This window comes from Colius striatus, chromosome 6 (assembly GCF_028858725.1).
Source record: "Colius striatus isolate bColStr4 chromosome 6, bColStr4.1.hap1, whole genome shotgun sequence".
NCBI classification, from domain to species: Eukaryota; Metazoa; Chordata; class Aves; order Coliiformes; family Coliidae; genus Colius; species Colius striatus.
The window spans coordinates 19,418,242-19,431,815 of NC_084764.1; the positions used below are offsets into that span (position 1 = coordinate 19,418,242).

General features: G+C 41.6%; 1 protein-coding gene across 2 annotated transcripts in view; it reads left to right on the forward strand.

Annotated features, from left to right (window-relative positions):
• LOC104550292 (signal recognition particle subunit SRP54) overlaps window positions 1–13,197 on the forward strand; it is a 38,107-nt gene extending 24,910 nt beyond the window's left edge. Inside the window, exons 3-5 of one of the 2 annotated variants that reach the window (XM_061997569.1) lie at window positions 6,445–6,511; window positions 10,206–10,303; window positions 11,106–13,197. In XM_061997569.1, the coding sequence (XP_061853553.1) occupies window positions 6,445–6,511; window positions 10,206–10,303; window positions 11,106–11,318 (378 nt within the window). In that variant the 3' untranslated portion in view covers window positions 11,319–13,197. The remainder of the gene's footprint in view (window positions 1–6,444; window positions 6,512–10,205; window positions 10,304–11,105) is intronic. The other variant, XM_061997570.1, reaches the window with a different exon arrangement.
• Window positions 13,198–13,574: the final 377 nt, after the last annotated feature.

The following is a 13,574-nucleotide window of genomic DNA, read 5'->3' on the forward strand; positions in this document are numbered from 1 at the left end:
GTATTGAGGTGGGGGTGGATCTCTTCAGTAACAAATGATAGAACATGAGGAAATGGATTTAAATTGCACCAGGGAAGGTTTAGATTGGACATTAGGAAGAACATTTTTACCAAGAGGGTTGTTAAGCATCAGAACAGGCTGCCCAGGGAGGTGGTGGGAGGTCACCATCTCTGGAGGTATTAAAAAGATGTGTAGATGAATACTGAGGGATATGGTTTAATTTAGTGATGGGCCTGGCAGTGTGAGGTTAGTGTTTGTACTCGGTGATGTTAAAGGTCTTTTCCAACCATAATGATTCAATTCTATTCTATGAAATGAAATACACAGAATCACAGAATGGCAGGGGTTGGAAGAGACTTCTAGAGATTGTCTAGTCCAGCCCCAAGAACTGGTGTCCCAAGCACCTCATTTCTCTACCCTCCTCCGGCAGTTCTTACCCCAGAATTGTGTGGGCAGCCGCATTCTCTGCCTGGCAGTGTCACGGCTTGGCGAGAGGCGGGGGCTGTGGCCCCTCTGTGCCGCGGCGCCTCCTGCTGGTTGTGGCCCGGGGGCGGGAGGCCATGCCATTTGACAGGCGGCTCATTCCCTTGCATCACATCACATTCCTTGCATGCACAGGAAGCAGGGCTGTTTTCTGCTTGACAGCACCATTGAAATGACGTTTGAGAATCCATAATTAGAGAAACGCTGTGGCTGAAGCTCTCTATTTACTATGTGATAGCAGGCCCTGAGTATATTTATATGTATATCCATCCTGGGAGAGCTGGGCTTTGTTGAAGGGGCTGCAGTGGAGATTTTGACTTTCTGCTCATTCTCTTCTGAAGAAATGGTGAACCAAAAGGGATTTGCTTTGGGGAGGACTGCCAATCAGTTCTTTTTTTTCCCCTCTATGAAACAAATTTATCTTGAAGGAAAAAAGCAGTGTTTTGAGGACTGAGCTGTACTGGGGCTGTGGGAATTCATATGAGACTGCAGTTCCTGGTGTTTCACAGGGGATGCTCATCCTGGATGGATTTGTGGCACTGTTATTTCTCTCTTGATAGGCAATTCTTGAATGCCATGAAAAGTAACATTAGTCTGTGAGCAGGTGGGATATGATCAGTAAAAAATACACCTGAAGTTTGTAGATTGAAAGACTCACAAACAACGAGTAGATGTTAAGCTGTCTTGCTGAATGGTGGGTTTTGTTTCCTCCCTAATGATCTACTCAAATGTAAAAACTGTGACATTTACTGAATATTATGGTAATGTCTAGCTATCTTCAGAGTCAGATCTGTTACCGACTATGCAGGTCATGTCAAACAGCCATGGATGTGCAAGACATCTTTTTCCCAACTATGATTAGCAAGAGACCAGATGTGTATATTTTTTTTGTGCCATTTCCTCTCAGTAGAAGGTTTCCACTGCGGTGCAGTGATGGAAGGCTCACGAGGTATGTATTGTGAGGCCAAAGATGTGCATGCTGCTGTACAAATGGACACTTAACTAAAGAGCCCTCAAACGTGCACAGCAGCTGGGAATGCTGTGTGATCTTTCTCCCACTTTCCTACTGCATATTTTTTTTCTGAATACCAAAAACTATATTGCATGGCACAGTTAAGATTGCTTTGTTCTCCTTTTATAGTTTATGAAATCATTAAATTTGATACACTTTTTAATAAAAGGACCTCTCAAACCCGAATAGTTTATTGTGGAGCACAGTATGCCTTATTATGTGTTGCTTTTTACCTTGACAGAATAAACTTGATTAGAGTAAGGGTTGCTATTAAGTGAAGTTTACCTTATCTGCTGCATGCTTTGTGTATCCCAGCTGAGCCAGTCAATTGAAGAAATGTTAGTCCAAGCTGAGCTTTGATGTTCTAGCCAACAGCTGCCTTAACACTGTTTTTATTGTAGGGTTTCTATAAAAGCAATTAAATAGTCAGTTTGCTGGGACCAGCATGTCTAAAACTTGTTATCTCAGTTGGGATACAAAAAAGTATGTTGCAACTAATAGCTGTTTCTGGTCCAATTTATTTTTAGAAAAAAACCCACATATAATACTTTGAATAGAAACTTTGCATCATGAAATTTTGAGGCTCAGCTGGTATTGGCATCCTGGCAGCTTCTGAAAGGGTTTAAGGGAAACAAATATTTTGCCGTGTTATAAAGAAATATCTTGGGTAAGTACCTTGGTTTAATTGCGGTTGAGAGCTAAGCAGACAATGACAATGTCTTTCTTACTAAGCAAAGTAACATGTATGTATCCTGGTAATAAGATAACCAATGCACTCTGTATGATGGACTCCGCCACTCATAACAAAACATATTGTCTGAAGGAACTGGGTCCTACATTCTGCATTGAAATAATTCTGATACTTCTGAGGCCAGCACTCAGTTCATTAACATTTTTGACTGGAGTGTCTGTTCGATTGTGGGGTTTTTTTTGAAGAACAAGTTGAAACCAGAACACAAGATATGCTTAATAAATTTTTCCCCTGATTTTTTAGATACTAGCATTCAGTATTATCTGAGTGTTTTCAAAATTTAAATGCTTTGATAACAGCAATGCTTTAATTTTGAGTTTTCTTTCCTGAAATGTAGATGCTTATACTTGATGCATAAATCTCCTTTTGCTTCTGTCCACTAAAATGTAATAGTAATAATATTTTTTCTAGCCTGTTCTAGAAAATAATATTTGTGTTTATTCATTGGAGGGCCACTTGCTGTAAAGTCTTTGTTGCTTTCACCTGTTACATGAGAGGCAAATGTGGAACTTAAGTTTTTGCAGAGCAACTGTAACTAACTGTTGGTGATAACCTTAGAATTCATCCTGAGAATGAGCTACCGAGCTCCAGAAGACATGTAATTTGATTAACCTTCAGTGTTTAGACAGATAGAAACACATCCTTACAGGAAGATTATCTTGATAATCTGTAGTTAAAAGAAGCTTAACTTGAAATAACAGAAAGTCCTCTCTTGAGGACTATTGACCTCTAATTTTCTTTTAAGAATTTGGGAATGAGGGAGAAAAGTAGTCACCGCCCAAGTAATAGCTACTTCTAATATGGTTTTTGATGGAGGATAGTCTGTGTGTTTCTGGCTTGTTTTAAATGTCACAGTTTCATGTGGCACAAACACTGAAGCACCTATTTTAGTAATGACCAGTCAATAATTAAATTTATTTAAAAGGCATCTTGGCACAGTGAACAAATGGAAAAGTCTCTATTTGGTGGCATATCATAAATCATTTGTATCATAAATACAGGATTTGTTTTTTCTTAAATCAGGAAACGATTCTCCTCATTTTGCTGTTTTCTCTGGCAAAAAGAAACCCTACTTTGGAAAGTTCAAGTGTTAATTAGGGACTGAAATCTAGCAAAAATAAATGTAGATGTGGATTGTAGGAATATGGTACACTCTGAGGTTCATGGGAGCATGTGTGTACTCTGTCAGCCCCATACTAGGAAACAAAATCATGTTCTGTTGTTGAACCAGAGCTATCTTGATTTTATCAATGGTTGAGTCCATTACGTGCATTCCTACTTCAAATGCAGCACTGGATTAAAATTGTACATTAAGAATTTTTATAGTTTAAAACCCATTCATCATAACCATTATGTTTTCTATTTTAAACAACAAAATAAAGTCAGGATAGCTCAATAGTATAATTAAGCATTTATAAATGTATACTCAGCAGAGTGATGGCGGGAGAAATATTGTCCTGGCTTATTATGCCAGTGTCCTGTGTTCTGTCCTGCTGCCCCTTGTTTCCAGTCAAGAAATATAGTATTACAATGTCCTTGTGTTGATTGAAGTCTGAATGTTTAGGCTTCTCTGGCCAAAGGAGTTTGACATACATTATATAGGTATGTGATTCTTACTGAACATGAGGAGCCCAGAGAGGATGTGGACTCACCTTCTCTGGAGGTTTCCAAACCCGCCTGGATGTGTTCCTGTAATCTGAAAGAGGTGAACCTGCTTTAGCAGGGGGTTGGACTGGATGATCTCTAGAGGTCCCTTCCAATCCTGACCATTCTGACTTGGGTACTGTTTTCTTCTATCACTTAATGCATTAAAGCTAGGGTTAGTTTGTATCAAGGTGTTGCCATTCACTTCACCTGAACCATTCTGGTTTTCTCCAGTACCTCCTCTCATCTAATATTTGCCATTCCTGCTTCCTGTTTAGGAAACCACCTAAACTTACTCTGAGGAAATAAAGGGGCAGAGGAGAAGGGAGGATTATGTCTTCGACATGTTCCCTTGTTCCTGGTTGTTCTTGATGGGTTACTCCCCAAACCATCTCCTGTCCACTGTTGAATTTCAGTGGAATAGCTTCTCTCACGTTTTTTTGCCTTTTGAGGCACTTGAAAGAATGCTGCTTTCTTAAATTGAGGGGACTGTCAAAGCCTTGATTGGTGGGGGTGCAGAAGTGTGCCATTGGGCTTTGTCAGAAGGCAGAGGTTTCCATGAACCTGAAATTAGAAGTTCCTCTAGCATACCAAACTGATTTTTAATTGTAGTGAGGGAAACAGTAGAAATAAACAGAATCTCTGTGTCTGTTGAGTCTCAGACATTCCCTGTGTTTGTGTTACCACAAACAAGTCTGAATATTCTGTGTTAGGTTGAAGTTCAGCTTGTCTTTTCACTCTGAAATGTTAAGGGGGCTCTTGTAGCTTCTTGCTTGCAGCTGCACAGCAGGCTCTTGTTTGTCCTGTGCACTGTGTGAATGCTTTTTAACCTTGTCACCTCGTTATGAAGGATTGTACAGAACCTCATCATGCCATTATTTGCACCTGTGGCAACAAGCCTTTCCAGCACTTTTCTTGACTTCTTCAACTGAACAAACTCTGAAATGATTGTTGTTAGCCTGTCCACCAACCGAGCTTGTAATCAACAAGCTGGAGGTGCCTTTGTGCAAGCAGGCTAGCAGCTGGTTTTGCTTACACTTTTACCTTGGCAGGACATTTTCCATACCCGCTGCCAAAAATATATAGCATCTGGCTTTTTTCAGCTCACCCAACTTGAGTTTCTGGCTTGACAGGTGATTTCTTACTGCACTGATTGTAGAAGCTGTGCTTGGAAAGCACTGAAGTCCAGTAGCTTGTGTATGTGCATACTGAGGCTATACCAACTAGTCTCTGTGGCTGTATTATTTACAGTAACATTGTCTGTTCTCTACCAGTATCTATTAAATAAGATCCCAGAAAATAATTACTTGAGCAACAAGTTACATATGTAACCGAGTGGAGCTAGTTGCTTTCATTTAATAGTAGCTGAAACTTATAATTGCTGCTTTTGACAAGAGTACTTCTACAGAAGGGGAAATATGTAACAAAGAGCTTATCTGAATACAACAGATTGATAACTCTAAACACATTTTATTTCACTGAGATTGACATTTGCCTTTTTGCAAAAGTGAAAACCTACAGCTGTTCCCCATTAGATTGGAATCTGCTTTTCTCCTCATTTTTATTAGACGGCTTATTGTTTATTTATTTATTTTTAAAGAGATACAGCCTCTGTCCTTAGTGAATAAAACAACCTGTGTATGCCCATTAAATTCTAAATTTTCTTTTAATTTCCTATGTGTAAGGATGTCAATTACTTTGTCTGGAGGCTGCAGTACTTCCTCTGCAGTAGTGATGCAAGGGGCAACTCCTCTTCCTTGTCTTCCCAGCCTGTCCTTCCTAAAGGGTCTGGATCCCTGCACTGCAGTGCTCCAGTCATTTGAGCCATCTACTGCCTCTCTGGGACCTCAACAAGATCCCAACCCTGCAGCTGCACACAGATCTCTCATTCCTCCTGTTCATGCCCTGCTGCTTGCCTTAGTGTGCAGACACTTGGGAGAGACTTTCTCACATGCAGATGCTTGAGGTCACCCCACCTGAGCCCTGTTCATTTTGTGCTTCTCATTGTTCGCATCACCCCAGGCCTCTTGTCCATTGGTCCCTCAGCTGTGGTCACCTGCCTCCCTTATAGTTCCTGATTTTGTTGTTCAAGTGCTATTCCAAATTATAATTTGTAGCTGGTTGTAAATACTTGGAAGCAGCCTGTTGCTCAGGGACCACTTCAAAAGTTTTGTTTTAAACCGTCTTGCAGTTCTGTCATTATTGTAATGAGGGACTACTCGGTTAACCCACTGCACAGCCTGAAGGAATTCAGAACAATAAAGAAGGGTCTTTCTAGTTACAGTGTGAGTTATGTTGGGATTAAGTTGTATGCTTGTTATTTCCCAAGCTTAGTGGGAAACAAAAAACAGTGAAAAAAATGATCTGAGATATAAACCATGGTTATGTCTTACAGTGACACCTTGCTTGTCTGTGTTGCTGGTCTAGACTTATTTTAATAAGCAAAAATATTGTGGTAGCTGGCAAACAGGAAACATTGCAGATCTTTCTTCTCAGTGTGTTTGAGCTTTTGCATGTATTATTGTACATATTCATACTACTCATGTTCTTACAGACAACGCTGACGTGGGGGCCCTACTTGTGGTTTCATATGCTGAGAGTTGCCACCTCAACCTTATCAGGTATTACTTTATTTCATTCTTGGGTAAACCAGTAATGGAATATTGAAAGTTGCTTTGACAGACTGTAAATCATATTTCTTTGCTGCTGGCCACTTTCTCAGATATATGAAAGAACCTGTATTTTGATCTATGGAGATGTGCTCTCTTGCCTCAGGCACTGTTTTTTTTACATCCAATCAACAAATCTCAAGTGGAAGAACAAACAGAAAATACCCTTTGCTGAACAGGTTGTTTTTTCCTGTTTTTTTTTTTTTTTTTTCTCCATATGGAGATAGGATGGTGTGGGCAAGGAAATACATCAGCTTTCTATTAGGTTTTGTGTGGAACTATTTTGTGTGATATTATCTGGAAAGAATGCCGCTTAAAGTAACAGAACTGGCAGATTTAATGAAGACAAATTGAAATTATCTCCAGAACACATCTAGCCCTGTACTTTGCAACAGATTTCTGAGGTTACTAAATAAATAAATGATTGTCAGGAGCCTGCAACTCACTGCACAGAGGTTTATGTGGCCTGTGGACCTCATAAGATTTTGTGAATTTTTAAAAATCGTAGAATCACAAAATGGTAGGGGTTGGCAGGGACCTTTAGAGATCGTCTAGTTCCACCACCCTGCCAAAGCGGGTCCACCTCAATCAGGTTGCACAGGAACATGTCCAGGAAGGTTTTGAAGACTTCCAGGGGAGGCTCCAACACCCTCCCTGGGCAGCCTGTGCCAGGGCTCCCTCACCCTCACAGTGAAATAGTTTTTCCTTATGTTTAAATGGAACTTTTGTGTTCCAGCTTCATCCCATTACCCCTTGTCCTCTTGCTAGATACAACAGAAAAGAGGGGATGTCCCAACCTCCTGACACCCATCCTTTAGGTACTTATAAATATTAATGAGATTCCCCCTCAGTCCCCCTTCTCTAGACTAAACAGCCCTGGTTCCTGCAGCCTTTCCTCATAAGGGAGATGCTTCAGTACCCTGATCATCTTGCTGGCCCTGTGCTGGACTGTCTCCAGCCGGGACAGGGAACCTGTCCCGCTTGAGCTGAGGAGCCCAGAACTGGACACAGGACTCCAGATGAGGCCTCACCAGGGCAGAGTAGAGAGGGAGAAGAACCTCCCTTGTCCTGCTGGTCATACTTCTTGATGCATCCCAGGATGCCATTGGCCTTCTTGGCCATGAGGGCACATTGCTGGCTCATGGTTAGTTTATTATCAACCAGGACTCCCAGGTCTCTCTGCAGAGCTGCTCTGCCGCGAAGTTTTCGGCTCTTGGCCTGAAAAACCCAGACTCGAAGTCTGAAAACCAGGCTCGAAGCCTGAAACCAGGCTCAAAGCCTGAAAAATGAACCAGACTCTAAGTCTGAAAAACCCAGGCTCGAAGCCTGAAAAACCAGCTCCAAGCCTACTTCATGCGGCGATCAACCCAGGGTCCGATTCTCAGCTGGGTGGGAAGAAATCAGTCCTACTCAATGTGAGTGATAGCAGAAATCTTCTTCTTTATTGAGAGCAGGCTCTAACTTATATACACAGCAGCTTCAAAGCTAGCTCAGCAACAGCAGCTAATAGATTACATTCTCATCTTCATCCTACCTGCGGTTTCTGCGATAAGCAAGCTCCCTCACATTTTCCCATCTTGTTTTTTCCCCCGAAGTTGTTTTCCACCTTGAGCTGTTAGCTGGTTAGCTGAAAACAGCCCGACCTTGAAGGAGCAGAAAGCGGCCTGCTGTCTTCGCTGACTATGTGACAGCAACTGCTTTAACCATGGCTCTGACTCTGGTCTTGATTGTGCATTAAATTCATATAACTAGAACTCAGATTGCCTTGCCCCATCAGGCCTAACATTATGCCCTGGGATCCACGTCCATTCTCCCTTAACCATTCCTCCACACTGCTCTCCAGCAGGTGAATCTACAGCCTGTACTGGTGCATGGGGTTGTTCCTCCCCAGGTGCAGGACTCTGCACTTGTCCTTATTGAACCTCACGAGGATCCTCTCTGCCCAACTCTCAAGCTGGTCGAGATCCCGCTGAATGGCAGCACAACCTTCTGGGGAATCAGCCAGTCCTCCCAGTTTGGTGTCATCAGCAAACTTGCTGAGGGTACACTCTGTCCCCTCATCCAGGTTGTTGATGAAGATGTTGAACAAGACTGGCCCCAGAACCGATCCCTGTGGAACTCCAGTGGCCACAGGCCTCCAACTCAGTTCTGTGCCATTGATCACCACCCTCTGTGCTCTGTCATTCAGCCAGCTCTCAATCCACTTCACCATCCATTCCTCCAAGCCACACTGGCTGAGCTTTCTGATGGGGATGTTATGGGAGACAGAGTCAAAAGCCTTGCTGAAGTCAAGGTAGATGACATCTGCTGCTCTCCCCTCATCTAGCCAGAGAGTTATGCACTCATAGAAGGCTATCAGGTTGGTCGAACAGGATTTCCCCTTAGTGAGTCCATGTTGACTCCCTCTGATAACCATCTTTTTCTTCATATGTTCAGTAACAACATTCAGGATGAGTTGTTCCATCACCTTTCCAGGGATGGCGGTGAGGCTGACCCGCCTGTAGTTTCCCGAGTTGTCCTTCCTGCCCTCTTTGAAGGGTGGAGTGACATTGGACTTTCTCCAGTCCTGCGCTTGTGCTAGTCTATGTTCTTCTGTGTAAAGTATCTTTATTGGGTTTTTTTGACAAATGTTGTAGAGTTTCTGCCATTTTATAAAGCTACTGGTAGTCTATTAATTAACCTGTCCTTATTTTTATAAACGCTTCTCTGTTGTACAGTGTAATTGTATTTCTTGTCATCTCTGTTCTTCACACACAAAGGTAGATGCTCCTTTTCCTTTTTTCAGAAGTCTTAGGAATTTGAATATTAGTTTCCTCCTACTTTGGTGTCGCTACTTATATTTGTAATTTGAACTGGTGTTTTGCACAGAGCTGTGGCTGGTGGGATATCTGTAGAATTAGTTATTATGAATATTCATTGAAGCAGTCAGTTGCTAACTTCTAACTCGTTTTCCCTGAAGATAACTAACTCATTTACACGCTTGGGGCAGATTTGCAGTTTGCGGTGCAATATATATGACTTGTTGCTTACCTTTAGTTGAGAACTGCTGTTGTGGCCACCAGTGTAGTAAAGAGACTGACTGACACAAGCCCCCCTCTTCCATACTTTGGCCTGCGTGCTACCTGTTTTAGCACTAAGTGGCTCTGCATGTGGCCTCTAACTTGAAAACTGAGACAGCTAAAACCTAAATGTTTTATTAATCCATTAGCATGCAACACAGGACATTGGTAAAACTGCTACTGACTTGAAGTAGGCATTTGTCAACAAGTAACTCAGCTGGTACCATTAAGAGTGAAGTGTCAGTACAGTTGGTAGCCATGTATTTTTGGTTAACCTTGCTTTTCATGTAAAGTTCAGTTAAAGGATAAGCCTTTAACTGACCCCCTAGCAAAAGAAACTTAGATCCAAAACTGAAACTAATAGAATTCATACAAACACTACCATCACCTGGATTTTTGTGGATTCCCGTCTTCTTCTGTTTATTGCCGAGTGATAGCGCTAACAATTGCAAATAAGTAGATTAGCCTGAGTGAAGCAGAACTATGGCAAACTACTTAGGAAAAATGATGATACCTTTTAAAGTAAAACTGTGCTTAAGAATTTTCTTCTAGATGCTAACCATTTGTAAACTTTCTTTACTTTTTAGTGTGTGATTTCCTTGGGGAAAAGATTGCATCTGTTCTGGGGATAAGCACACCAAAATACCAGTATGCCATTGATGAGTATTACAGAATGAAGAGAGAGGTACGTGTGTGTGATAAGGTTCTTGCATTATTTTTCTACCAACTTGCCTTCCCTGTTATTTAAAAACATGAAAATTGTATTCCAGCATTAAAAAGAAACTTTAGAACCTCTGTTTCAGCGTGCCTTCAGTTTTCATTTGACACAATTGATCCATCAGCCTTTTCTCACCAGCTCATGAGTCTTAAAACTGCCTGGGTCCTGACCACTGCTCTATTTGTTTCTCTTGCACAACGCATTTTCCAGTCAACAATGTGAGAAAGTTGGATGGAGCACTTACTGGATACCTCAAAGAGGCACCTCCTAGGAATATACTTTCCAAATCTTAGAACTCATTCAACCAAGTGCCGTGGTGACTTTATACGATGTTAGCATTTGTTCTAAACCATTACGGGCAATGTCTGATAAATAGCCAGTGCTTTTTGCACAAAAAACTCTTAATAATATTCATTTGGAAGAGATGGGAAACATATTTAAAGCTTTGCTTCTTATTGCTTATATTTTATAGCTCTTCATTATTAAGAGCTGAAAAAGCTTTAGACCCATCAGTATGGCTGTTGACGGAAAACTACTTATCTAGACATGGGACACTTTTTCAGTATATATTTAACACAGTTTAATCTTTCTCTTTTGGTGATTTTTTCCTCCCCACAATGAGAATTCTGGAATGTATCTTATGATCAACCAGTGACCATTTTCTAGTAGAAAAAATGTCCTACCCTTGTAGTAGGAACTGGTATGTTCTTAAAAGACTTCCAGTGAATGTAGGTAAGTGGTAAAGAGTAGCTTACGAATCTATTTTTAGGAGGAAGAGGAGGAACAGGAAAACAAGATGTCAGAAGAAGCAGAAAGACGGCATCAGGAACAGCAGAACAATCCTCAGGCTGAAGCTCCTGTCCACACAGACCAGCCCGAAGCAACAGCGTGCACTTCATTTGTGAATGTAAACTTTGAAAATGAGGAAGACTGCCAGTCTGCGGGGGAAAATAAACAAGATGCAGTTCCTGTCCCTCCTTAAGTGTAAAGCTCTGTTTCGTAGGAAATAGGAAGTGTCAGGTGTCACAATCTGGCTAGAAGCAGGAAAAATAGGATTATCTGTGTCACTGAAGTACAACCTGTAGCATTCTTATTGATCGGGAGAGAGCTGCGCCAGGTGTGCTCTCTGCCTGCCCAGCCAAGGCTGAGGCGTCCCGCCCAGGCCGCACTCCGGTTACAATGAAAATTGCACTACAAATACATGGTCTAAAATGGAATGTGTGAGCTCATTTCTGTGTCAAGCAAGTAAAAGTGTCTTTTCTTTGAATTGCTGTCTCTCACACCCGTGGATTGCAGAGGCAGTGCTGTTTCCTCCTTCTGAACACCTATTTCTGATTTGCACGTCATGTGCAACTCGGCTCTCTATGAATAGATTAATAAGAATCAATACCCTGTAACTCACAAGTCCTTACACTAGCGTCTGATTGTCCCTATCTATTGTCACTGTTGTATGCATGTGGTTTTCTCCTTGTGTTGTTTAACCCAAGAGATATTGTTAGATTTAATGTTAATTAGATTTAAGGGTCCACTGACTTCTCTTGTTATAAAAAATCAACTTTAAAGGAGGCTGTAAACTCCCTTATTACCAAGTACCAGCTCTCTTGGAGGCTAACAGTGTGCAGCTGTTGTGGCAAAGTACAGGGTAAGATGTTCTCACTCCAAGTATTAAAGAGATGCACCTGCTTGAATACTTCACCTGTTCTGAATGGTCCTGGGAAATAAACTAAAGCCTTGCTAAATTACACTGAATGCACTGGACACTGGGGATGGTACCAATCCAGAACTATGAATGTATTTTTGGACATGGACTGCCTGAGTAACCTAAACAGACCATTGTTAAATTACCAGTAAGGGCTGTGCCACTGCAGGTGTTTTTCTCCCCTCTAGCATTCAATACGTAACTAGAAATCACAAAACCAAACTGTACAATTCTTCCTTTTTCTTAAAAAAACAAAACCTCGTGGTGGCAGTACTGCAACAACAGGAATTTTAATGTGTAAGGGAAACACAGGTAGCTCCAGAGCTTTCAAGTGGCCCCAAATCCCAATAAGGCTGTTTTACTGCAATGACTTGTTCCACTTGTAGCTTGTACAAGGTGAATGGTTTAACTTTGTGACAATCAGATGTCAGTGCCCCAGTCACTTTCTATAGAGAACTGTAGGTAAAGGAGCAGAGAGGCTGTACTGGTTACCATATGAAACATTACTTCTGTCCCTGAGACTCCTTAGAAAAGAAAGGGAATTAATTACAAACTAGTCTTCCGTGGAATTTTATGTTGGGTATCATCATAGGTCCCTGGCCCTGGTCCCACTACCAACTAAGGAGCCTGATGTACAATCAGAAGCCAGGCAACTTGGCCCTTAGTTTCCAGAGTTCAGTTGTGTATTTTGTACAACTTTCTGCCTGAACCAGTGTCCTGTAGAGCACAAATTCCTTCTTGTCTGCCCTTAACATTCCAGCACTACAGCTGTGCGAAATCATTCCTTTGCCTGACACATTGGCAAGGGAGGGCTTGGCTCAACAGCTGGGGAATACACGAAACACGTGTCTTGGGAGTTCTGACACTGGCAAAGATAGGAAGTCTCACATAGCTCGAGAATGAAACCTTTACAGCTAAAGGATGCTTTGCTTTTCTACTAAGTTTTTTCTCCTCTTCTTTCCCTACTATCTGTTGCATCAGAAATGCTCTCACTGCCTTGAGTTTGAACATCTCTGTGTAGAATACTGTATTACTCACTGTGCCTTAACTTAATCCTTCCTTCAGTTGTTTGCAAACTGTATGAAACTGGTTACTTTCATAACAGTTTATTTTTTCTGTAAATGCATTAATTGGTTATTTTATATTTAATATAATTTTTGAACTGGAAGTTGACTGTGGCTTTTCCTTTAAAACTGTGTCGTCTTTGAAACTTGAGTGTGGGCCTGTTCACTGTTTTCATCTTTACTGAGTCACATGTCCTGACTGAGTATTCAAGCACTGAAATTCCAAACACCGTACTACCTCTGCTCCCTCCTTACAATCATCACCCCTTTTCTCTCCCCTCCTTTTTCACCATCCCAGGGACTGAGCTGTAAACACTCAGTTGAGGCCTCCCCAGCTGAGTGGAGGCACTTCAAGTTTTTTACTTACCTTCTCTATTAGACACTTAAAGCTGGACACACGTAGAAGAAAAAGGCCTAAACCCTTTAGCTGTTCCTGAAGAGTTTTGCCTTTTCACCACAATGCTGAACAGTGCTA